This window comes from Delphinapterus leucas, chromosome 9 (genome assembly GCF_059928025.1).
Source record: "Delphinapterus leucas isolate spDelLeu-1000000601 "Yukka" chromosome 9, BTC_Dleu_Yukka2, whole genome shotgun sequence".
Classification (NCBI taxonomy): domain Eukaryota; kingdom Metazoa; phylum Chordata; class Mammalia; order Artiodactyla; family Monodontidae; genus Delphinapterus; species Delphinapterus leucas.
The window spans coordinates 82,994,053-83,017,765 of record NC_143137.1 but is presented as its reverse complement, the minus strand read 5'-3'; the positions used below and the strand labels follow the sequence as shown (position 1 = coordinate 83,017,765).

Here is a 23,713-nt window from a genome sequence, read left to right as displayed (position 1 = left end):
GACGTTAAATCTGGTTTTAGGAGGGATCTGTGGACCCTGGGAGCCCTGAGACCATTTTCATAGTAATACTAAGATGTTGTTTGCCTTTTCTATTGCGTTGTTTGCTCTAATGGTACAAAAGTAGTAGTGGTCAAACTGCTGAATCATGTCAGTAGCATGAGATTGTACCAGTAGTCATTGTATTCTTCACTACTAAGCACTTGTGATTTAAAAAATGCTGAAGTCATAAGCATGATGATTTTTTTTATCAAATCTTGACCATTAAGTACATATGTCTTTAATATTCTGTGTGACCAAATGGGAAGTACTCCCAAACTACTTTTGCATATGCCAGAGCACGTTGGTTGTCGCGAGGAAGAGCAGCTGTGTGATTGATTGAGTTGTGAATTGAACTAGTTGCTCTTTTCCTGGAATACCATTCCATTTTCACTTGAAAGAAAGACTGATAGAAAAATATGGTTAATCCGACTTGGGGATTTGGCAGTTAGTCAGTTGTCACTTCAAGGAAAACAGCAAACAGTATTTGTTGCCAATAATAAAATTTGAGCTTTCAAGCCAAAAAAAAGGAAAAAGAAATTTAAAAATCATGTCCCTACCACTGGGAGCTTGATATCATCTTATGACCTAAAGCTTTTTCTGGTGAAATTATGTATAATATTAAAAAGGCAATTTAAAAATAAATGCTCTTTTTTTTTATATTGAAAATATGTCAACATTCAGTTCTCCATAAGTCAGTGAACTAATTTCCAAATAAGACATGGGTAAGAGATCCATTCCAAGTACAAGATAGACCAATGGATTTTAAGCTACCAAAGTTCACAGAAATGCATTATAACCAAACTTTAAGCTACCCTTTTCAAAGTTCGGCATAGAATCAAAGAAGACTATCCACAATTATCTGCAAATGCTATTAAAATGCTCTTTCATTTTCTAACTACATTAATATGTGGAAATGGATTTTCTTCATTCAACCAAAGTAAAACATTGTATCATATTAAATGCAGACATAGATAGGAGAGTTAAGCTGTCTTTTAATAAGCTATTTGCAGAAATGTAAAACAATATTACTTGTCTCACTTTCAGGGGGAGGAGGGAAATATAAATATTTCATAAAAATAATAGTTTGTTATAGCTCGTCAGCAACTTAATCACTATAATAATTCTGATCTCAATCAAGAAAAAAGGAGGAGACCTTTCTTCTACCTCCCTTGTTCTCAGAATCCCTTGGAGGGATTGTTGTGACACAGACTGCTGGGCCCCACTCCCCGAGTTTGAGTCAGTAAATTCTGGGTGGGACCTGAGAATGTACATTTCTTAAGTGTTGCTGATACTACTGGTCCTTAGATTATGCTTTGAGAACCACTGTTCTAGCTGTTTCTTTGGGTTTATTGGACGAACCTGATTAAGCTGCCATTTGAGGAAAGATAAGTAGTACAGGTGTAGAGATCATGGCTGGAAGCGTCCTTAGTTGTCAGAAATTTGGGAATTAATTAAAAATTAAGCAGAAGAGCATGTCAAGAATTATTCAGTACCTGAGACTTTACCCTACTTACAAACTAACAAGTTAGCTTACCCCAGTTTCATTTTTCTTTTTTTTTGGGGGGGGGGGAAGGGGCGTACACCACGCAGCTCGCAGGATCTTAGTTCCCCAACCAGGGATCGAACCCGGGCCCATGGCAGCGAGAGCATGGGGTCCTAACCACTGGACTGCTGGAGAATTCCCACCCCAGTTTCATGGTTGCTGGCAGAAGACATGAGAGGCCTGGTTCAGAGACAAAAATGACTTTATTATAGATAGCAATTGCAGTTGCCAGAGTATCAGCCTTTATGGCGATTTACCCAGCCCCAGTTCCCTAAGGGCAACACGAAGAGAGCCGTGGCTGCACAAGCAATGGGTTATGTTGCAGTAGAGGAGCCCTTAAGTTGGGGATCCCCAGTATTTTTTTCATAATGTGCAGTAAGCCCACCTGATCTTTGTCCCAGAGCATGTTATCTTTACGATGGTAGACAACAAACAGACCTGCTCTCTGTTCCAGAGGGAAGCATTATCTCTTGCCTTCTAAGACTATTCTCTATATAAACATCCTTGAAAAGATGGTTGAGAATAAAGGCAGTCGGTGCCTCTGCTCACATGTGTTCGGAAATGTGACAGAGACCCATGGAGAATTGTAGGGCAACATAGGAAAAGTTGAGAGCTTGTATATGTTAATTATTTACTGGTCCTTAATAGTAAACAGCTGAGCAAAAACAGGAGCACAGTTAGACTTCAGTTTTAGACAGTGCAGTGTATGGCCCCCTGATAAAGGAAAACCTTTCCCCCCTGTGTAATTCTAAATTATTTTCACAAATGTGTGTAACTGTCATTGGGAACAAAGTTCCTTATGCTTTATAGGTCTTCTATGAACTATAAAAACAAACAATTTTATAACATAATGTATATGAACATTTAAAAAGTAAAGTTAACATGAATTTAGTAAGACAAATAATGATGGTTGGGTTGGCCAAAAAGTTCGTTCGGGTTTTTGTAACATTACAGGAAAACCCGAACGAACTTTTTGGCCAACCCAATATAAGTCACAATAAATTGTACTCACAAGTATGACTCTTGGATTAAGGCATCCCTCTTCTACAGTGGGCTATATAATGACTGATTTTCCCACATCTTTTCTCCGTCTGAACTTCTGTAACTTTCTTTTGTAAAGCATGCAGTAATTATCATTTGACCTTTACTTGCTGCAAATGCATCATTAACCTCCTTTGTTTTTCCTTCATTAGCTAAAGATAATTAAAGTAATACTGTTTGGCACAGGGTTAGTCCAAAACTCTTTTCGGGTCCATGTGACAGAAAGCAAACTCATAACTGACTCATAGCTTGGAAATCAAGTTGAAATTGTCTTCAGTTCTGACTAGAGTGATATATTTTCTCCTTTTCCCAGGTCAGTCCTAGTTTATGCTTGTGCCCCCTTTAACTCTCAACAGTGTTTCCACTCTGGATGGTCAATTGTAATATGACTCCCTAAATATGACTATATCTAAAGGCTCAAGGGTTGCTGTCTGGCTTCTCTTATCCTAGTTTTCTCTCAGTGTTGCTTCCCTCTGTTTTGGCCCCATCCTTTAATGTTGTTTTCCATGATGTGATCATGGAAAATGACTTCTGTGGGCCAGATTTCACATTATGCTTTGAAGTGCTGTGATTTTTTTTTCTTGATAATCTTCACATAAAAGGCCAGGGAAAATCTCTGGCACCTAGATCTCATTCTTTTCTTGGAGGGGGAAAAAAAAAAATCAGTGTATCCAAAGTGATTATTTTGTTAAGTTTTTAGTATATTTTATGTATGTTATATATAAATATGTTTACATATATTAATTTGTAAAATGTTCTGTTTGATGGTTTTTATAAGATGTATAAGCATAGGGAATTTTACTCTCAAACACAGCTCGGATTGGCCTGCTGGAAACACATGGCCCTTTCTTTGGATAGGGGGTCTAGTGACTGACAGCCAAACCAGATAGAGTGATGGATGGATAGATTCTCAAGCAAGGTACAGTGTTTGGCACTTGCTTGAGTATCTCAGGACCTATAAACACAAACTCAAATATAGATCCTGAAATTCAGTTAGATAGAGGCATTCAGATGACTCAGCATTTCTTAAATTATTCTTGTTATACAAATAAAAACACTGAATTAAAATTTCTTGCAGCAAACTTGTAGACCCCGAAGCGTATACTTGTGGCCCCCAGTCCTCTATCCTTCCTTACCCTCACCATGTGAGTCTTGAGACTCGACTCGTAGAAACATTGATCTCTCAGTTCAGTTAGTTACTTCTGTGGTCTCTTTGACTAGGCTGCCAGGAAAAAGCTTCCTGTGTTGCCCACAATTCTCCTTTCTTTTGTCCTACCTGGATGCTAGAGTAGTCGTGTGCATGTAATCATCCTTGTGCAGTGTAATAGTGTGATCCCCATCTCAGACATGAATGGCTCGGGGAGTAATTTTATGGGGAGCTAATATTTGGAGAAAGGGGATCTTTTGGGGGAATCTAGATTCTGCTGTTTACAGTCAATATTTTTATATCCCAGAATGTCAGATATAGCCTATAAATACATGTATATTTATATAAATGTAAGTCCACAGTTTCTCACGGCTGAATAATAAAGATTTCTAGACTGTTCCCATGTTGGGGAATAATAGTTAAAAACAAAGTCTTCTCCCAACCCAGAAATCATCTTCACAAAGGTAGTGGAGAAAGAAAACATTTTTTTATTGAATGGATTGCATCACAAGCAGTCCATTAAGAGGCTGCAAGACAGAAAGGTATGTCATCCGCTTAACATAGCCAAGCTGATTCAACCAGTTATGTACATGTTTTCGAGATAAATGACAACTAGTCCCTAAATGAGAGGCTTTACAACACCTTATGTCACACACAGTGCATCCTAACTTTGCCTGGTAATTGAGGTAACCATCTTTTAGCTAATTGACCTTATCCAGAAGAGAAACAAACTTATCTTATGACAAGAGGTAGTTTTGCAACTTGGAGCAAGACCCCCACCCGAGGTAGACTCGTACCTACCTGCAGAAACTGGAAGATAGGGGTGCTATCTCCTGTGATGTTTACCTTTCAAAGAGATGGTTCTCAGGTTCTTGAGAAAGACATTCTTGATCATGAAGCTGACAAAAAAGGCCTGTTTAGTTTTCAAAAGGGTATACAGTTGTCCCTTGGTATCTGCAGGGGATTGGTTCCAGGACCTGCCACAGATTCAGCTAACCTCAGGCTACGTAGTGCTGTGTGAATTTATTGGGAAAAAAAAAAAGTCCACGTATATGTGGACCCATGCAGTCAAACCGAGGTTGGTGAGGGTCAACTGTATATACATTTATATACAGAGAGGAGAAAGCACTTACATTTAAAATTTGTCTAAAGTAAATGTCCTAAGGGAGGGAAATTTTCCTTTACTTTCAAGGGGGATAATTAAGCCTCTTATCTTTAATTAGTATTTGCCCTTGCATCCTCTGTATTTGCTTCTATCTTAAAAATAAGGACCTTGATCTTACTAATCTTACAGTAGCATTATGATAAACAGAAGCGACTTTAAATGCACTTGTAAATTTGGTTTTATTCCAGTTTAAACTGAACTGTAATTTAGTCTTATTGAATGTAAAAATGGTTCAGTTGTACGTAAAAGTTGGGCGTTTTTAAAAGTGGAGTAGTGGCGTCAGGAATTCAGCATAAGGTGACTTCAACAAAATCACCGTTTTAATGCGGAACAGCCTTGATGTTAGGCAGCTGAAACCAGGAAATAAATGATATAAATGTGAACCCAAGCGAAGTTGGATAAAGAATATTCTTGCGGGGGGTGGAGTATGTGTTTTCTGGGGTCAGAGGTGTTTTCTTTTTTCTTTGAAACCTCGCCACAGTTAAAATTCCAAATTTCTCTAGACTGCCCCTCAACAGAAATCAGGGGTGAGCACGATTTGATTATCATTTTTTTAATGGTAACTTATATAATTCTGTTCAAGGACTTATAATCTAGCCATGGGGTTACTTTACTTAGACCGTGATTTGTTTTTAGTCTTTCCCCTCCCTCATCCTTCTACTTGTCCTCACTTGATATATTTTGCTTTGCCGAGCCCTGTTAATAAGCGGCCCTGCGTGTGTAGCCCAGAGCCGCAGGTGGGTCCCTGTCTGTGTTACTGTGGTGATGCTCCTTTGCCCTCCCATTATCTGTGTGGTGCATTATCAGGTGCCCAGCTCCACTTCACACACCTGCTGGGCTCAGTATTTACTCTCAGATATGCAGTTTTCCATCCACCACTTCCTCCTTAAAGAGAGGTCTGGGGGATCCCCCTCAGTGGCTTTATGGTTCCTGGCCCACTGTGGCGACACTGCACACATTCTTGCCCTGGGGAGCTACATCCTCCCTTCCCACTACCCTAATGTCTCGTTCATTTCACAGCGACCAGCTTGTCAACGGTTACTTTACAGGCCACCTAGTCACCTTGACCGTCTCAGCTTTGTGATCTTTCCTGACTGATACGTGTTACATATTCCTTGTTTCTTCTTGAAAGAAGGGTACTCTCACTCTTTTAATCTTGCCTGTGGATTGAACTGAAAAGCAGTAGCTGCCTAGCCGAATACTGCTAGGAAAATTTACCCTTTTCTCCTTTCTCCTGCCTCCACTACCCCTGAGGGGTTTTTTGTTTGTTTGTTTGTTTTGTTTTTTTACAGTATTGCTTCCTGTCAGTCTCTCAAACAGGACTGTGCTGACTGAGATTTCTGGAGGACAACTTTTAACTCTTCCTGTACGCTATGTGGAAAGAATACCAGTGTTTAGAATGCTGGGACCATAACCGTGCAGCATTTCTAATTTTCCTATTAGGAGTCTCTGCATGGAAGTAAGAATTGAAAATTCTAATTATATAAACTGCTAAATTATGAAAGTTTTTTCCCCAGTATTTCTGTCTTTAGGAAATCTGGTCCACAGAGAGTACCTTGTCTAACTAGCAAAGAAATTAGGTAGAAATCCAGCCAGTAACACTGCCATCTCCACTCTTTAATATTAAACATATTTCAGGATTTTTTAGAACCTCAAGCCATTGACTAGATGCTCACTGTGGAGTAAGCTCAATGTCCCATGTCACCAACTATTCTATGAGACAGGAAGTGAGTTAGAATTTAAAGATAATGTCTAACATTAGGAAAACTTGCTTTTTTCTCATTAAGATTTAAAAATTCTCATCTGCATCCATAGAGTTCAGCTGGTAACCATCTTATTCTTTACTATTTCTGATTTTCCCCTTGTACGGCTCTCAGACCTCACGAGCTTGTATCATGTGAGCCTTTCTCTGAACCTCTGAGTTGTTTCACTAACAGAATGGGCCATGGGTGGCTGGTCATCGAAGCTCACTGTGCATGTGGAATCACCACCCCGTGAATGGATGCTGGGATCTAAAATGTCCTATCGGCAAAACACGGCTGCTGCTGAGTCAACTTGCCGTGCCCTGGAAGCACAGAGGCCCCCTTGAAGATAGCCCTGCGGGAAACTGCCGAGGGTGTGTTACTTGGGTGGGCTTCTCTTGAATTAGAGAAATGTGTGAGCCATAATGGCTACAATTGTGCTTTTCATAGAGCCAAGTATATGGCTTGTTGATTAATATATAATGGGTTGTTTATCTTGGAGTTGTTTGTATTGGCAGATGCCCTGCCAAGATTCAAAGGCTGTCTGTAGATGAATAATGCCCTCATTGTTTATTCAGTGCCTGCTTTTCTACTTAATATGCAGCTATCTTGGGAAAATTTCTTGAATATCAAATCACAAGTAAAATTTAAGCAGTTTCCCCCCCAGGTTTTCAAATAGGCCATTTAACTATGACTTATTCTCAGATGCCTCTGATGATTTGGATGTGTGTAGCTGGAGGGGGAAGGGGAGAAGGGAATGAGGCCCAGAAGTTTGCCGTCTAACTGATCCATCACAGATAGCTTGAATACATTCAGGTACATTTCTGGTTGATTGTGTGTCTAGCACAAGTTAGCTGCTGAGCATTCAAGTAGAAAACGTTCAAAGGGAGAGGCAACAGGGATCATAGCGGGAGTGGGTCAGGAAAGACTGAGGGAAGGGGGTAGGTTTGGTGGTTGATACAGCATCACCAGTGGAGCTCTAGGAAGCAGAGCAAATTACACTTTGGCAGGAGGAACAGCATGTTTGAAGATTGGTGGCGTCATCAGCAGTAGGTGTTGTCGGTACTGTAAGTTCAGTGACGCTGGAGCATAGAGCATGTAGCAGTGGCTCTGGAAAAATGGGAATATGAGGCCTAGATAATGAAAATCCTGAGCCCTGTCTCTCAGACAGAAATAACAGCTCCATGATCTGCAGCCCTGGTCAAAGACAGTATGAAGCCAAACAGTAGACTTGTCATACCTTCCTTGTTTTGTGTCCTGTGCTCAGATGTTCACAGTATCTAGAGGGCTCTAATTTTATAAAGGGCCATTTTGTTAGTGATATTTTCGTGTTATGATGGCATAATTCTAGAGACTCAAATTGTGAGGAGGTCATCAATATGTAGAGAGTGAAGGAGAGTTTTGAGAATGGGTTTATGACAGGGAATAAAGAAAAATACAGGGGGAGACATTTCTGCCATACCACTGCATCCCCAGTGTTCGCGAAGCATGCCGGCTGTGTGTCACTTGTTCAGTAATGGTGGTTGACTATATAATGCGTGAGATAGCTATTTTATTATAACGTAATATTTAAAAATAATTTTCGTGGTTTCTTGGCACCACTGGTCTGTCCACTTCACATGAGGCAAAGGTTGAAATTATGATAATTGGCCAGACAGTTAAACATCTTCCAGTGGGGAGCAAAATCTTGAGTAAAATTTATTTATACTGCTTCATTGTAAGCTATAGAAGAAAGAATTTTTTTAATACTTCAGGGAATACATAAAAACATCGATGAAAGCATTTTTTTTTTAGCTGAGCTTAAGGATTATGATGTAATAAACAGATGGGACTTATTTTTAAGAAATTTTCTGTATGTTTGGAAACCAATAAAGATCGTTTTGATATAAAAAAATTCAATCACAGATGTAAAAAACAAACTTGGGGGAAGTGGGGGGGAGATTGGGAGATTGGGATTGATATATACACACTACTATATATAAAATAAATAAGGGCCTACTGTATAGCACAGGGAACTCTACTCAATACTCTGTAATGACCTATATGGGAAAAGAATCTAAAAAAGAGTGGATGTATGTATATGTATACATATACATATTCACTTTGCTGTACAGCAGAAACTAACACAACAGTGTAAGTCAACTATACTCCAATAAAATTTTTTTAAAAATTAACTGTAAGAGACAGAGAGAGAGAGTGTGTGTTGGGAGTTGGATATACATAAGTGATAAAATTAGAAATCCCTCATTTATTTCCCTTTTTTTAGGTGCTGGTGAATCTGGGAAAAGTACAATTGTGAAGCAGATGAAGTAAGTAGATTTAAAACATTAAATTTTTTTATGTTTAAGTGTACTGTTCCATCAAAGGAAGTAAGTGTTAACTTTTCTCTTTTTGTCTTGTTAGAATTATCCATGAAGCTGGTTATTCAGAAGAGGAATGTAAACAGTACAGAGCAGTGGTCTACAGTAACACCATCCAGTCAATTATTGCTATCATTAGGGCCATGGGGAGGTTGAAGATAGACTTCGGTGACTCGGCCCGGGCTGTAAGTTCCTAAAGTCCTTGGAGCAGACCTGATGAGTAAAAAAACAACTTGCATGATTAACACCATATTGTATAACATAGATGTATCACCTGTCTCAGGACCAGAAGGATGGTAGTGAGTGAAGTAGGTCAGAAGCTTTAGAAGTGAGTGAACTAAGAATAGGCAGGTTTGCATGATCTTCCCTTTAGAGCTAGAATACTTTCCTTATCCATAAGGTGATTGGGACCTCTCAATATCCATTGCAGTGTTTTCTATATAACATGGCATATTGGGCACCTCTGTATCTCCATAGCAGTTTTTAGTAGTTACTGCTGAGTTTAGTATACTGCCTACACTGGCATTCTTCAGAATTTGTTTTTATGATTTGGAGTGCTGAGATCTAATTATTTGCGTTCATGCCCAGACTAAAAAGCAGTCTAGTCTCAGATAATGAAAACAGTATACAAGTTTGCTAATCTTTGGAATCAGAAAATACTGGCTGTTAGAAAACATCTTTCAGAATTTCACAGCTAGGACCTTAGGAGACAAGCTAGTTTCACCTCTTTATTTTATCAGTAAAGAAACTGGAACCCAGGACATTACATGAAGGAAAGATTACCACACGGTGGTAACCAATGCAGTGTGCCTGTGCTTCCTTGTTTGGCCCAATGTGTAACTTATTTTCAGTTTGATTGGAAGTAGCCCCAGCCAGTCCATAGGGTATTTTCTTTTTCTCCTTTTCCCCCAGTCCCAGTTTGCTTGCTTAATCTGTTTATTTCAAGTTTTATTATTATTTTATTATGGTTTAATTCTTCACTGATTCTTTTTTTAATAACTGATGTAAAACTTGACCTTCCCAGAAACCTTTAACTGAATCTCTAGATTAATTTTTAATATTTTTGTACAAAGTAGATTTATTATTACTGCTACTACTGTTACCCCTTTTTATAGTTCCCTTTTATTTTTATGTGTTCAATATGTGTGTGCTATCTCCCTGATAATACTGTGAAGATTTTTTGCATAGAGACCGTAACTTGTTGTCCTCTTAATCTCTGCTAGGTTTTTATTTTTACATAGAGGCTCAGTTTGTGCTTAACAGGGAAAAAAATGAATGAAAGCGACAGTAGAGAACATACATTGGAGAAATCTGTAAAGCAAATCTGGTTTATTTTTTATAAGTTAATCTAATATTTCTTTATAAGTTGCTAGGCCATATTAATTTACTAAGCTTTTCCTTTTAAACAGATTAAAAAGCTTAGTGTGATGAATTAAAATTTTCAAATAGATTTCAAGATCATTTTTGATACTAATTCATAGCATTCTTCTAAATTATCTGAAATAAGATTTGATCATATCCAGACAATTTTTGCCTTGTCAGTTCTATGCATTCAGGCTGTAACTTATTCATTTATCTTTTATTTGTTCAGCAAATTTTTTTTGAGCTCTTAGTCTTACACAAAAGAGAGCTACCCTATGATAAAGAATTGAATAAATTGTACTCTAATTCCAATTCATGTGTACAGTATTCTGTGTTCAGATCTTACATGTGATTATTAGAGAGAGAGGTTTTTGTAGCCTCCATTGTATGAGGTAATGATGGGTGGATGCAAGCTGCTTTTTATGAGGTCTTTTTATTTTCATATTTTTCTCTCAAGGAATATTGTCATTTTCTGTCCTTTTTGGGGCAGATTTGGGCTGTTTCAGGACTGACTGGAAATAACTGCTTTCTCACCACAAGCTTTTTTTTAAAACTGGTTTTCTGATGCTTTGGAATCTACATGGGGGCCTGAGCTGGTCATTTTTGTTTCACTGGTTCTAGTTTCACCCACTCTTTTTAGGCTCTCTCTAGCTGTCCTTGGGTCCCTTGTTTTCTTCCTACCTTCCGACTGTTACTTCTGTTACTGTTAGCCATTGTTAACTCTTTCACATAAACACCTTCAGTCTCTCTCATTGGTTCTGATTGGTCTACTCCGTGTCTTTGTTGCCTTGCCTCTACGCAAATCTTGTTTTTCTATTTATTTTTTAATAAATTTATTTATTTATTTATTGGTGGCTGCGTTGGGTCTTTGTTGCTGCTTGCGGGCTTTCTCTAGTTGTGGCAAGTGGGGGCTACTCTTCGTTGTGGTGAGCAGGCTTCTCATTGTGGTGGCTTCTCTTGTGGAGCACGGGCTCTAGGTGTGCAGGCTTCAGTAGTTGTGGCACATGGGCTCAGTAGTTGTGGCACGTGAGCTCTAGAGCACAGCAGGCTCAGTAGTTGTGGCGCACGGGCTTAGTTGCTCCTCGGCATGTGGGATCTTCCCAGACCAGGGATTGAACCTGTGTCCTCTGCATCAGCAGGCGGGTTCTTAACCACTGTGCCACCAGGGAAGTCTGCAAATTTTAAAACACTATGAGGCTATTGAAATTGTGCTGAGGAATACAAAGATGAATTAAACCTGGCTTAGACAGGAGGAGGGGACTTTGAGCTTGGTATTGGAACATGTCTTAAGAGTTTTCTAGACAAAAACAAGGAAAAAGCATTCTAGAAAGAAGAAACAGTATAGAGAAAGGCTGAATATATTTCTTTTTCTACAGTATCAATTCCTGGAAGTATTAGCCTTTTAAGTTGAAGGATAACCAGATATTTAAGTTTGATAGGTACCATAGTTTTTTCTGTTTTCAGAAAAAACACAAAGTGAATAATCTTTTCTAGCAACGGTGCATCAGTGTCAACTTTCCCAGAGTGTCATTAACTTAGATACATTAACATTTTAATTTTTTAATATCTTAGTGAAAAAATCTCTTTCTTTTTTAGTTTTTATTTTCCTGATTTGTAGTGAGGTTGAGAATCTTGTCTTTTTGTATCTCTTCTGTGGACTCCTCTTAGTATTCTTTACTCAGTTCTGTTAAATTCCTTGTCCTTTTTACACTGAATCTCTTTGAATATTGGGGATATTACTTCTTTATGTTTTACAGATGTTTTTATTCAGCATATTTCTTTTACTTTTTTGAAACAGTATTTTTCTTGTTACAGAACTTTTAATTTTCTTCAATCAGTTGTGACTTCTGTGTTTTGTGCCTTGTCAGACATTCTTCAGCTTACAATTATTTTTTAAATATTATCTTCCTTTTTCTAAGTGGAATCTAAGTATATTTTATAATCTGATCATCTCTTGCCTACAACCATGTATTAAATACTGCATTCCTGGGTGACTTGAAAATGCTACCCTTAGCATTAAATTGAGTGTTTTTCTGAACTCCATTTTTTTTTAAATTGATATATTCTTTTCTTCCCTAGCTCAGTCACTTATTTTCATAATAAGATGGAAATAATAATAACATCCACCTTACAGGGTTCTGAGAAATAATGACAAGCCTTTACTACGTGCCTTGGTCATAATCGATGCTCAGTAAATGTTTGTTATTGCTGTTGTTATTTATAATGATTATACTACTATTATTTTTGTCAGAGTCACATTATTTTAGTTTCTCTTGCTTCATAGGATATTGGTATCTGGTAGGGTAAGTGCACCCATCCCATTGTTCTTTTTTAACCAAAATATAAAGGCTATAATGCATTTCTCTTCCAGATAAACTTGGGAATCAACTTAATTCCTCACATCCCTTTTGAAACAAACAAAAAAAGCCTGTCAGTATCTTGATTGGAATTACATTTTAATATGTAGGTTAACTGGGTGAGAACTGACTAAAAGATGTAAAATTTTAAGAGACAGTGACAATTTGCTGTGGTTTGCTTCGTATTTGGCAGCTACCAGATATGCAAAGCAGATTACACATTAGTTATTTAAAATGAGAGGAAACAAAACTGTTTTCAAGGCTGGCATAGAGCAATCAAAATTTGTGCCTAATATCCTTTCAAAACTCTTATAATGCGTGTAGTCAATCTGTGGATGACAGTTTATTGATAAATTAGATTATTTTGTTCTTAATAATGTACAGTTAGGGAAGTGTTGAACAGGGGCCTATCAACATGTCACTGCATCACTTAGAGTTGTGCTGCTCAGAGTGTGGTCCGTGGACAGTGCCTGCACACAGGCATGTGCACAGGTGAGTACAGAAGTAAAGGAAGCGATTAGACCAACTTTTACAGCAATTGACAGAGTAATTTATATATTAACTCTGATAGTTTACAAAAATGTATTTATATTTTACGTCGTTTAAATGTTATTTTTCCAATAGTATTAGTTTTGAAAGATTGGAAATAAAAGAAAATGAAACAAATGAAACACAAGACAGATCTTTCATCCCAGAAAGCTTGAGAAGCACTTCCTTGGAATAAGCTGGGCTGTAAGGAACAGAAAACCTTGCCTAGAATTGACTTAAGCTCCCTTTCACCCCCAGACCTCAGCGTGCTCCTGCATAATGGCCACTTTTCTCTTCCTCTAACTTTAAAATTAATTTCATTATTTAGTTAGATTATGTCTCTGCCAGATTTGCCAGATTGCTTTTGAGAAAGGCTGTGTCAATTTACTTTCCTAGCAGCAGTGCCTTTTCTTAGCACTCTGGGTAGCCAACATTTGGAGTCTGACATGTTTAAAATATTGGCTAATTTATTAGTAAGTCTTATTTTAATTTAACTTGCATTTTCAATTTTTTAATATAACTATGCAGTTTTCCATTTCTTTATTGACTGTTTTTATTTCTCTGTGTTAGTGGCTTATTTTATCCTTTATTCATCTACGGATTGGAGTCTTGGTGTTTTGATTATGTATTTGCTTGTTTGTATGTACTTGTATATTAACCCTTTGTCCACTAATGCAAATGTTCTCTCACATTTGGCTTATTGCCTTTAATCTTAGGTTGTCATTTAAAAAATTTTCCCCTATTATTTCTTCCATTGTGTTTAAATTTAGAAAACCTTCTCTCAACCAAAGATTTACTGAATATTTGTGCTATTTTAAAAGTTTTTTAGGGAGTGAATTTCAACATCGTTTCTATGTTAGTTTTTTAATCCCTCGGAAACTCTGTTGTATGCATGGAATAAGGATCTGCATTATTTTTTTCCTCTTCATATGGCTATCTAATTATTCACAAGTGTTTTTTTAATAATTGTATTCTTTCCTACTGATTTATCTTGCCACCTTTGTCATGTAAGTTCACATTTGGGATTTTCTCCCCCTGTTGATCTGCATTAATACTAGATGTTCTACATATTGTATGTAGACTTTTAATATCTGATCATTTCAGCTCTCTGTCCCCAGTATTCTTTTTCAAAATGTTTCTAGTTATTTCTCCTTATCATTTTTCCAGATGAATGTTTGAATTATTTATACTAGTAGTCTGGTTTATCGTTGAGAACTAAGATGAAGAAGTTCTAATATTATGTTGTTTTTGATTCTGAGAAATACTGATTTATATATGTGACAAAGTGATACTAACCTTCATTTGAAATGTATTATATGCCTCCAGCACAGTATTTTTCTACTTTGCTCAGTTCATGTATTATTTATTACATGTTTGTCTATCTTTTCACAATAGGTTCTGTTGTGCATACAAAGAACAGTTTAATGTTTATTTTATTAATTTGAAAATTAAAGCTATAGTTATAAGATTCATATATATATACATAAAAGTTATATTTGTGTAACATACTTATTATAATTTCTCTTCTTGACATAATGAAGCTCATGCTCACTGCAGTTTAGTCAAAAATTTTGCCATCTGCAATTTAGTTAAAATTAATTTAGATGATTTTACTTTTTTCCCCCACCCCTTCCCCCTTAAGCAGTGTTATGGGGGAAAAAAAGAAAATCAACTTCCTCTTTCCTTGCCTCAGTCATTTTTACTTTGGTTACAGTTGTGTTTTTAGAGAAAAAAAGTTTTACATTTGTTTATTTCTTAAAGCAATTCTTTAACATCTGGGATTAGCACCAGCCGCCATGGAGAGGTGACTTCACTAAAGTTCTCAAGATTTCCTTACCAGTACACTAACTTTGGTGAAAGCAGTATAACTGGCTTAAATTTATAGGAGTGGGGCTTCCCTGGTGGCGCAGTGGTTGAGAGTCCACTTGCCAATGCAGGGGACACGGGTTCATGCCCCGGTCCGGGAAGATCCCACATGCCACGGAACGGCTGGGCCCGTGAGCCATGGCCGCTGAGCCTGCGCGTCCGGAGCCTGTGCTCCACAACGGGAGAGGCCACAACAGTGAGAGGCCCGCGTACCGCAAAAAAAAAAAAAAAATTTATGGGAGTGATTGTATTACAGCTCTAGAAATGTGGTAGATTAAATATGACAGTAATTCTCATTGTATGTGGTGTTCGGTATTGTTGCCTAATGTTATTAATGAAATAATTATCCTAAACCATTGAAACAAAGGATTTCTGTACCTGTATCAATCGTGACGTCAATACATTATCCCTGTGGTCAAAAATCCAAAGGTGCACTATTTTTTTTTGACACTCCTTTATCATATTACTTAGACTCTATTGTAGAAGGGCTTTCTGATGTTTTCTATTGAAACACTCATCTAGCCTTTGCTTAACAATTTCAGTCTCTCACTCTCCCTCCTTTTTTTATGTTTTTGGATAGCTTTGGTTGTGAAAAAGTGTTCTTATTGAATTGAAATCTGATATCTTTTGCCCTCAGAATTCTTTTTCTGTTCTGTGCCTAAGCACAAAGTCAGTTCTTTCTTACCTTTGATGATTCCTGATATATCAGAAGACAGCCATCATGGTCCCTCAAAGTCCTCTCTTCCCCATAATTCTCACAAAATAGGTGACGGCTTCAAATAAAATGTGTTGTCACTAACTAACAGGTGCTCCCTGACCATCACTGTGTGAGAAGAGGCTATTATGTGTCTCTTGACAGGATAGCATTTTGTATCTCCTTTCTGAGTTCCCCAAACATGCAGTTATATGAACTAGAATTTACATTCTTTAAACCGTCTTATTTTCATTTAGTTCTTAGTCATTTGAAAACATACTAACTCGGCTACATCCGAGGATTTTTTTCCTTGCTACTTGCAAATAATTGCCTGGCAAATAAATTTCTTTTTAACACTACAAAAAGAGTTCCTGTAAACTGCTTTACTTACCTATAGCCCTTTAGTAATCCCTACCCTTTTTCGACACTATGTCATACTGTTTTAGTACACTCAAGTTTGTCTTTCTTTCTTAAATGTTCTTAAGTAACATTTTAAATGAATCTTGAAAAGACTTCAGTCCATGACAAGATAGGATTATTGTCATCATTCTGCAGTTGTCAAATTTATTTGTCTTAGGCAGTGGCTGCTGAGTAATTGTTGACTAATATGTGGCATTCGGTGACTAATTACCTGTGGAACTTTAAATAAATTGCACAATCTCTCTATGTCTTAGGTTCTTTTTAAACAAAACAAAAAATTAGGTAGAATAATTTCTAAAGTACCTTCCTGCTTAAATTTATTACTTAAAGCTCATCTGCAGACATCTGAATGTCCTGCTAATGACATGGAGATGAGTATTCCAGTTCGTTTTTTAAGGAAAAGAGACTTCTTTACATTTTGTGAAGAGGAGACATTTTTGAATGCCGCAGTTTATAAATAGAGCTTCTACAGTTTCCCAGGTCTCTTCTTCAGGCTTCTTTCCTGGAAAGTTTGAAGAGAACGTGATCTTATGACACATATCAGAGGGCATTAGTCGTTTCTGTCAACACATTTTACGGAGATTGAATAAATATATCATAATGAAAGCTCATTTTAAAGCTCTCTTAAGTGAAAAGCACTTTTCTAAAATGGTTGGAGAAAAGTATGTTTGATGTCACTTAAAAATAAAAATAACCAAATTTAGAAATTTCTCATATAAGTCATTATTTGGAAAATTGAATAACTGTTTACTGGAATTCGGTAAATGGTGCTAAAAATGACTTGAAATTGTGTTTTGTTGGGGTTTATTAAGGACATGGTACAAGTGTTACTTGCTTGCATGCATTTCTCTTGTGATTTACTAAAAAGGGAAACATATGCTTGAATAATAACGTTCCCATGCTGAGTGACTTAATTATTTCTCACGATGGGTTCCATCTGAAAAGAAAATGTTTCACAAACTGGCAGTAAATGAATTTATATTGTCAGGTAGTACCCTCTGCTAGCCTATGTCACCAAATGCTTCCCTTCTGTATGCCTTATCATAATGTGTGCCATCACTTTATAAAGAGCTACTACACCACATTGGAAAAAATGCCCCTAGAGAAAAATTACGGACTGTATCCAGTTAACATAAAGCTGCATATCTCAGGCCAGAAAGAATCTTTGTGAAGATGGTAACTTCACATATCCCTTACTTTGGTATTAACTGTGTTGTTACCTGAAGACCAGAGTTGTGTTATAGAGCACTGTAGCTACTACCTATATGTGGCTACTGAGTATTTGAAATGTGTCGAATTGAGATGCATTGTCCGTATAAAAGAAACACCACATTTCAAAGACTAAATACCTATAGTAATATGAAATATCTCAAGTTTATATTGATTACATTTTGAAATGATATTTTATATGCAGGTTAAATAAAATATATTGTTACAGTTAATTTTACTTTTTTTTTTTTTTACACTTTTTAAAATGTGCTATTAGAAAATTTAGAATTGCGTCAGTGGCTCATATCTCTTTTGGACAACACTGACCTAGTGGGCTTGATTAACTATGGATCAGAATAACTAAATATTGTAGCCTCAAAACTTAAGCAAAATTTAATTAAATTTATGTGTAGTATTCCTTCATTTAAAAACTTTGCATGCTCTCTTCTATATGTGTCATGAGTATTTCTACTCCAAAGCTGTGTTTATTTTGTTTCCTTGCCTGGATTAGTAAACAGCTATCCCCATCTCCTGGCCCATTGATTTTAAGGTATACGTACTTTAAGGTCTTCTGAAAAATCTCACACCATTCTGTGGAACTGTTCTTGCTTTATCCCACATTGATTTCTCCCTTCTCTGAACTTATTTTGCATCTGTGAAGTATATCACAAAGCTAACATTTAATTAGATTCTAAAAATAACCTCTAATGGTGTTAATGTGTTTTTTAGATTAGAAACATTTTGGTAAGGGAGAGGCAAAGCATACATTCTTCTGTTTTCTCAGAAGGCTACAACAGACTGTCAGGGGGTAGTTGGTTAATATATTCTCTCATGAGCTGCAAGTGTCGTCATTCTTTCAGCTCCTTAGTGCCTTGATAGCTGTTACTAATATCACAAAAATTGGACTCATGATTTAAGATTATGCTTTTTTGATTAAGCCAATTTTTTAAGTGGTTCTTTTAGAGAAATCCAAGTTATGACACCAATAAAAGGCATAAAGGAAATTCACTATTGCACTTTTTGTCATCTATAATATACTTTATCTGTAGTGTCTGCCTTTTTACTTTTTAAATAAAAATGGACTTTGAATCTTCAGGACGATGCCCGCCAACTCTTTGTGCTTGCTGGCGCTGCTGAGGAAGGTTTTATGACTGCAGAACTTGCTGGAGTTATAAAGAGATTGTGGAAAGACAGTGGTGTACAAGCCTGCTTCAACAGGTCCCGAGAGTACCAGCTTAATGATTCTGCAGCATAGTAAGTAATCATAACTTCAGAACTACACTATCATGAATAATTACTTGGAAGTCAGGTATACCTCCAGGTCACTTTTAATGCAGAGTTGGCTGACACATTCTTATACAACTCAGGATATTTAGGATGACAGTATTTCAAAACTTCTGTCTTTTTTGTGTGTGTTTGTAGGTAGCAAGGCTCATATTTCCCTTGTGTTCAAAAGTTGTCTCAAGGGACTCATGTAACTAATTGAAACATGCAGAATGGAGCTGTTTCCAGTATATTTCCAAGAAAGTAATTGGAACTTGCCAAAATTCACTCTGAATTTGGGTGTATCTCTAGTTTACCTGGGGCTAGCCAAAGGGGAGGGTAACTGATTTGTGTGCTTTTTGTTTACTAAGTGCCTGAGAAGTTACTTGTCCAGTGACAGACACAGAGTACTCAGTGACACAGAGTACTCAGGTAAATGATTTAATTGAAAGTTGTCAACTGTATGTGCCCTGTTGCATTGGACATTGTTTACAGATATCTAAGTCTAGTTTTTTAGAAGAAAAACCTGCCCTGATTTTCCAGGTGGTGGCTCCAGAAAAGTCTATAAAGGAAGTTTTGATAAAACCTAATCAGGGAGCTTTCTGTTTGATGATCCACGTAGAATTAAAAAAAAAAAAAAAAATCAAGGATTTGTTTCCGTTACTTGGCGCACACACTCAGAAATGTCAAAGATGATATGACTAGAAACATGTGCCTTGCACTCATTTTACTTTCCAAACTTACTCAGTTTTCTTGACAGAGCTGTTGGCTCTTAGGAACACAAGTGAGGATTAAATAGAAGATGACAGGTATTAGAAGGTCCAGGTAAATACACCTAGTTTGCCACAGTGGAAAACCAACGGGTTATGGCTCCTGAGGACCGTATTATCGTATAGCATGTCATGTATTGCACGTCAGAGTACTCAGTGTTAGGTAAATGATTTAGTGTGAATGAATAAGTAATACAAATTACTGTGTAACCCGTCACAGTTTTTATAATGCTATATTTCTCAATATGTATTTTTAGTGTTTTACTAGTGTATAAACATACAAATTATTACATACATAGTTTATATATGTGTATGTAACATCTTCTTATCGCTGTGTAGCCCATCTCTCCAACTGGTGTCCTCACTTCTACAAGGAAATACTCTTCGACTCAATGCGTAGGCCTTTGACTCCCTGTTAGGTATTCGTGATGTGATGTATTTTTTTCCATACTACTCACAGATTTACATTTATTTTGAGGTGATTTGACTTATATTGAGACTGTTTGATTCTTTTTTTATCTTTGCCACTGCACTGTAAATTCAGTAAGGTCTGTTTTTTCCCAGTGTTGTATCTCCATTGCCTGATACATGGTCATCATGCAATATGCCCTTATATTAGTAAACCAAACTTTACAGAAGCTAGAAGAGAAAATTAGAAAAAAATTCTTAGGGCAAGGACACAGCTCTTAGTGCACCATACTTGCTTTGGCACCACCAGAACCTGCAGAAAGATCTAAGTGGAAGTCACTCACGGTGAGAAGGTTTCTCTGAGCTGAGCCCAGCAAGGGGAACTATTTGAATAATTAAGGGGTGCTTCTTAGGGACAATAGATTGAAGTTCCTTTCCCCCTATCTTTCTGGACCCCCCTCAGTATATTTACCAAGACCCTTTTTCCTGTGCACAGTGCTTGGACACGCTCTGAAAGAAACGTGTCACTTTGGCTCCCCGTTACTTCATTACTGGTCGTTCTGATCTTAAGATGGCAATAATGGAGCCATTTTTCAAGAATGAAGGAAATCATAAAAATCTTTTTTCCCTGTGGTAGTTACAAGCTATCTTGATTTCTGAATTCTTGACCGGAGATAGGGGATGCTGCCAAGCTGCCCATTATGACCATCTAACCACCAATTTACATTTTAAATTTGTGATCTTTTAAAACAATTGGAGTTTTTCACAATGCCTGTTTTTCTTTTTTGTCTTGTTGAAATATAAATGTGCATTATTTTTAGAGGCTAATAGAACTATAGCAGTTTTAAGCAAAGAAATGTACATAGAAGTAATCAGTAAATTTTAAATAAGAATAGCTCACTATTTCAAAGGGACAATTAGTAAAATCTAGCCATGGCCTGTTTGTTTGTTTTTTAAGTCAGGTTTTCTTACAATAAGGTGAATGTTATATATATGGAACTAAAAACACAGATGAAGTACTAGGGGATTATCACCAATGCAGTAATACATTGATTATTTTAAATTCAGTAAATATAATACAGATAACTCAAGCTATCATATCCATGTATTCTGGTATCAGCATCACATACATAGACTTAACTGTCTAAAACATTTTGATTACTAATTCACAGGATAGCCTTCCAACCCCATCTCCAGAAATAAAATATTTATTGAGCTCCTTTTGTTTGTAAGACCCCATTCTAAATGGCTAAGGAACAGTTTCAGAGGATAACATCAATTAAAGTTGCAAAAGTTGGTGCCTCTCTATAATAAACCTAGAGTATCGTCTAAATTATCTTGGACTCTTCCACTCTAGAATATATTAGAAAACACTCCAGTGATGCTCCCCACATTCAACTGACCTTAGGATTAATTCCATGCATAGCCTACTTACTAGTGGACTTACTTTCTGAGATACAAGACGTGACTCTTCCTACCTCCACACTGTTCTACTGCTTTTCCTGATGTGAATGACATTCCCTTTTATCCGTTGCATCTGTCAGATTTCTATTTATGCCCTTCACTATCCATGAAGCCCTCTTGAACCACTCAGGTTCACCTTAATCTCTCCATACCTGGACTGTAACATTATTGATTCTACTACATAAGTGGACACAAAATGAAAGAATTGCATGGTACGACACCACTACATTTTTATAGCACAACGTATTTTGCATCATTGGCAGAAAGTGTTGAATGAGTGACCGAAATCAATGAGAAGTAAAATATGAATACTGATTCGTAGAGGCAGTAAAATGTAGAGTATAGGAAGGAGCATGTGTCATGTTTTCCTGTATGTTACTTAAGGTTGGTTGAAAAGGAACAATATTGAATTCAGCCTTTGGCCAGAGGTTTCCTCACTACTTAGGAAGGCTTTCTAATTTCTCAACAAACGAATAATGTCTGGAACATAAACACAGTGCTACATCAAAGAAGTGTAATAAAGAGTTTTAAGGGACAAATTCATGGTGTGCCATGAGTTTGGATATTCATAAAGTTATTACTTTGTTTTCTTTTCCAACAAGGAGAATTACTGAAATATTTAAGGAACTTTGTGGCTGGAGAAGTATAAAAATTTTCATTTCTGTGAGAGTTGTGTAAGATATAGACTTAAAATTACATCATTCCACAGAAATATAAAAACTTCAGTAACCTGGGGTATTGCATGCATCAGAATGTTTTACTCTTTGGTTTAGATGATCTTTATTGACAGTGTTAGCTATTAGCATATTGTTGTTTATTTTTTCAGCTATTTGAATGACTTGGACAGAATTGCACAACCAAATTATATCCCAACTCAACAAGATGTTCTCAGAACCCGAGTGAAAACTACAGGAATTGTTGAGACCCATTTTACTTTCAAAGATCTTCATTTTAAGTGAGTATCTTCAAAACATATGATTTATGAATTTAGATACAGAACACATTGTTTAAGGAAAAAAAGGTATACTAATAAAAGTTTTAAAATGTTCAGAGTTTGAAATTACAAAAAATGTTTCACACCTGATTGGACAAAAGAATTTTGGGCTGAAAGAGGTCAAGAAACATTCAGGAGGAATATTTATATTTTTATTTAAGAAAAAATAGCCATGCAAATTCCTTTTGCCTATATTTTTCACAGTGACTTAAATAAAAATAGTTTTTGGCTTTTATTTTTAAAAGAAAGTACTGCTCTAATATTTTATATTTTGGGAAAGTGTTGCCATCCAGTTTTAGGTTTCACTGATAGAATATATGCTTATTTATGGAAATATTTTTAAAAGTTACCTTTTTAAAAATTTTCACGAAGATTTTTATTTATGCAAACTCATGTTTGTACTATTTCATGATGAAAAATGTTCATTTAATTTACAGTGTACTATAACTTAACTGAAGTCTGAACAGAGAAGCACTAAGTGGTAGCCTTTAGAATGAAAGGGAATCTGGAGTTCATTTTGTCTAGTCCGCTCATTGTGTAATGAACTGGGCTGAGGGAAGTTCATTTAAACATTGCATTCAGATTTACAGAACTATGTTTTTCTTTTTCCAATAAGTAACAGTTTTCAAAGTATGAGAAAAACTGCTGAATTTTGCTTGTTAACTCCAGTGCTCTGAAACAGTATGATAGTAAAGCAGAATTTCTGAAACCATCTTAAAGAAAGGCTCCTAGTGAAAGATTGAAAACAGATATTCATCAGCTCACCTCGTAAAGAAGCTCAATATTACAAGTTGTGGGGAGCACAGCTAAATATATGCAACTATACCTCTGATTCTCTCCATAAGTATTTTAAATATAATACATTTGTTACTATCATTTATCACATTATCCCACATTCAGTGATTAATGTAATTAAGTTTTCCAGAAAACTAAAATTTAATTTCAGTTTTCCCTGGCAGCTTCCCTCCAAAAAAACAAACATTGCCCTGCTTTCTTAAACAGAGATCGATCATAATTAGTTTATCTGACCATGTAACTTTTGGTACTGTAACATGATACTGTTTTGCATTTGCTTTTAATTTTTTTCTGTTTTCTTTTTTTTTTTTTTTTTCTTTTTTGCTGTGGGCTTTTTTTTTTCCTTTCCCTGCTGGTATGATCTCTTATTGAAATCTTATAGTTTGCTTACTATTTGGAGAATATTAAATAACCAAACTGAGGAATATTAAAATAGTATTATTTTAAATAATCTGATTAGTCTTACTTGATAACTGTTGCCAGATGTATTTAAAAATTATAAAGTGATTTTAATTATAAGGAAATTCACTATTAGATTTTAAGCTT

The 23,713-nt window shown here is 36.4% G+C and overlaps 1 protein-coding gene across 2 annotated transcripts in view; it reads left to right on the top strand.

The window, feature by feature from the left end:
- Nucleotides 1–23,713, top strand: part of GNAI1 (G protein subunit alpha i1) — an 88,874-nt gene that overhangs the window by 44,520 nt on the left and 20,641 nt on the right. For both annotated transcript variants that reach the window (XM_022554340.3, XM_022554339.3), the window contains exons 3-6: nt 8,944–8,986; nt 9,081–9,222; nt 18,570–18,727; nt 22,205–22,333. In XM_022554340.3, the coding sequence (XP_022410048.1) occupies nt 8,944–8,986; nt 9,081–9,222; nt 18,570–18,727; nt 22,205–22,333 (472 nt within the window). The remainder of the gene's footprint in view (nt 1–8,943; nt 8,987–9,080; nt 9,223–18,569; nt 18,728–22,204; nt 22,334–23,713) is intronic.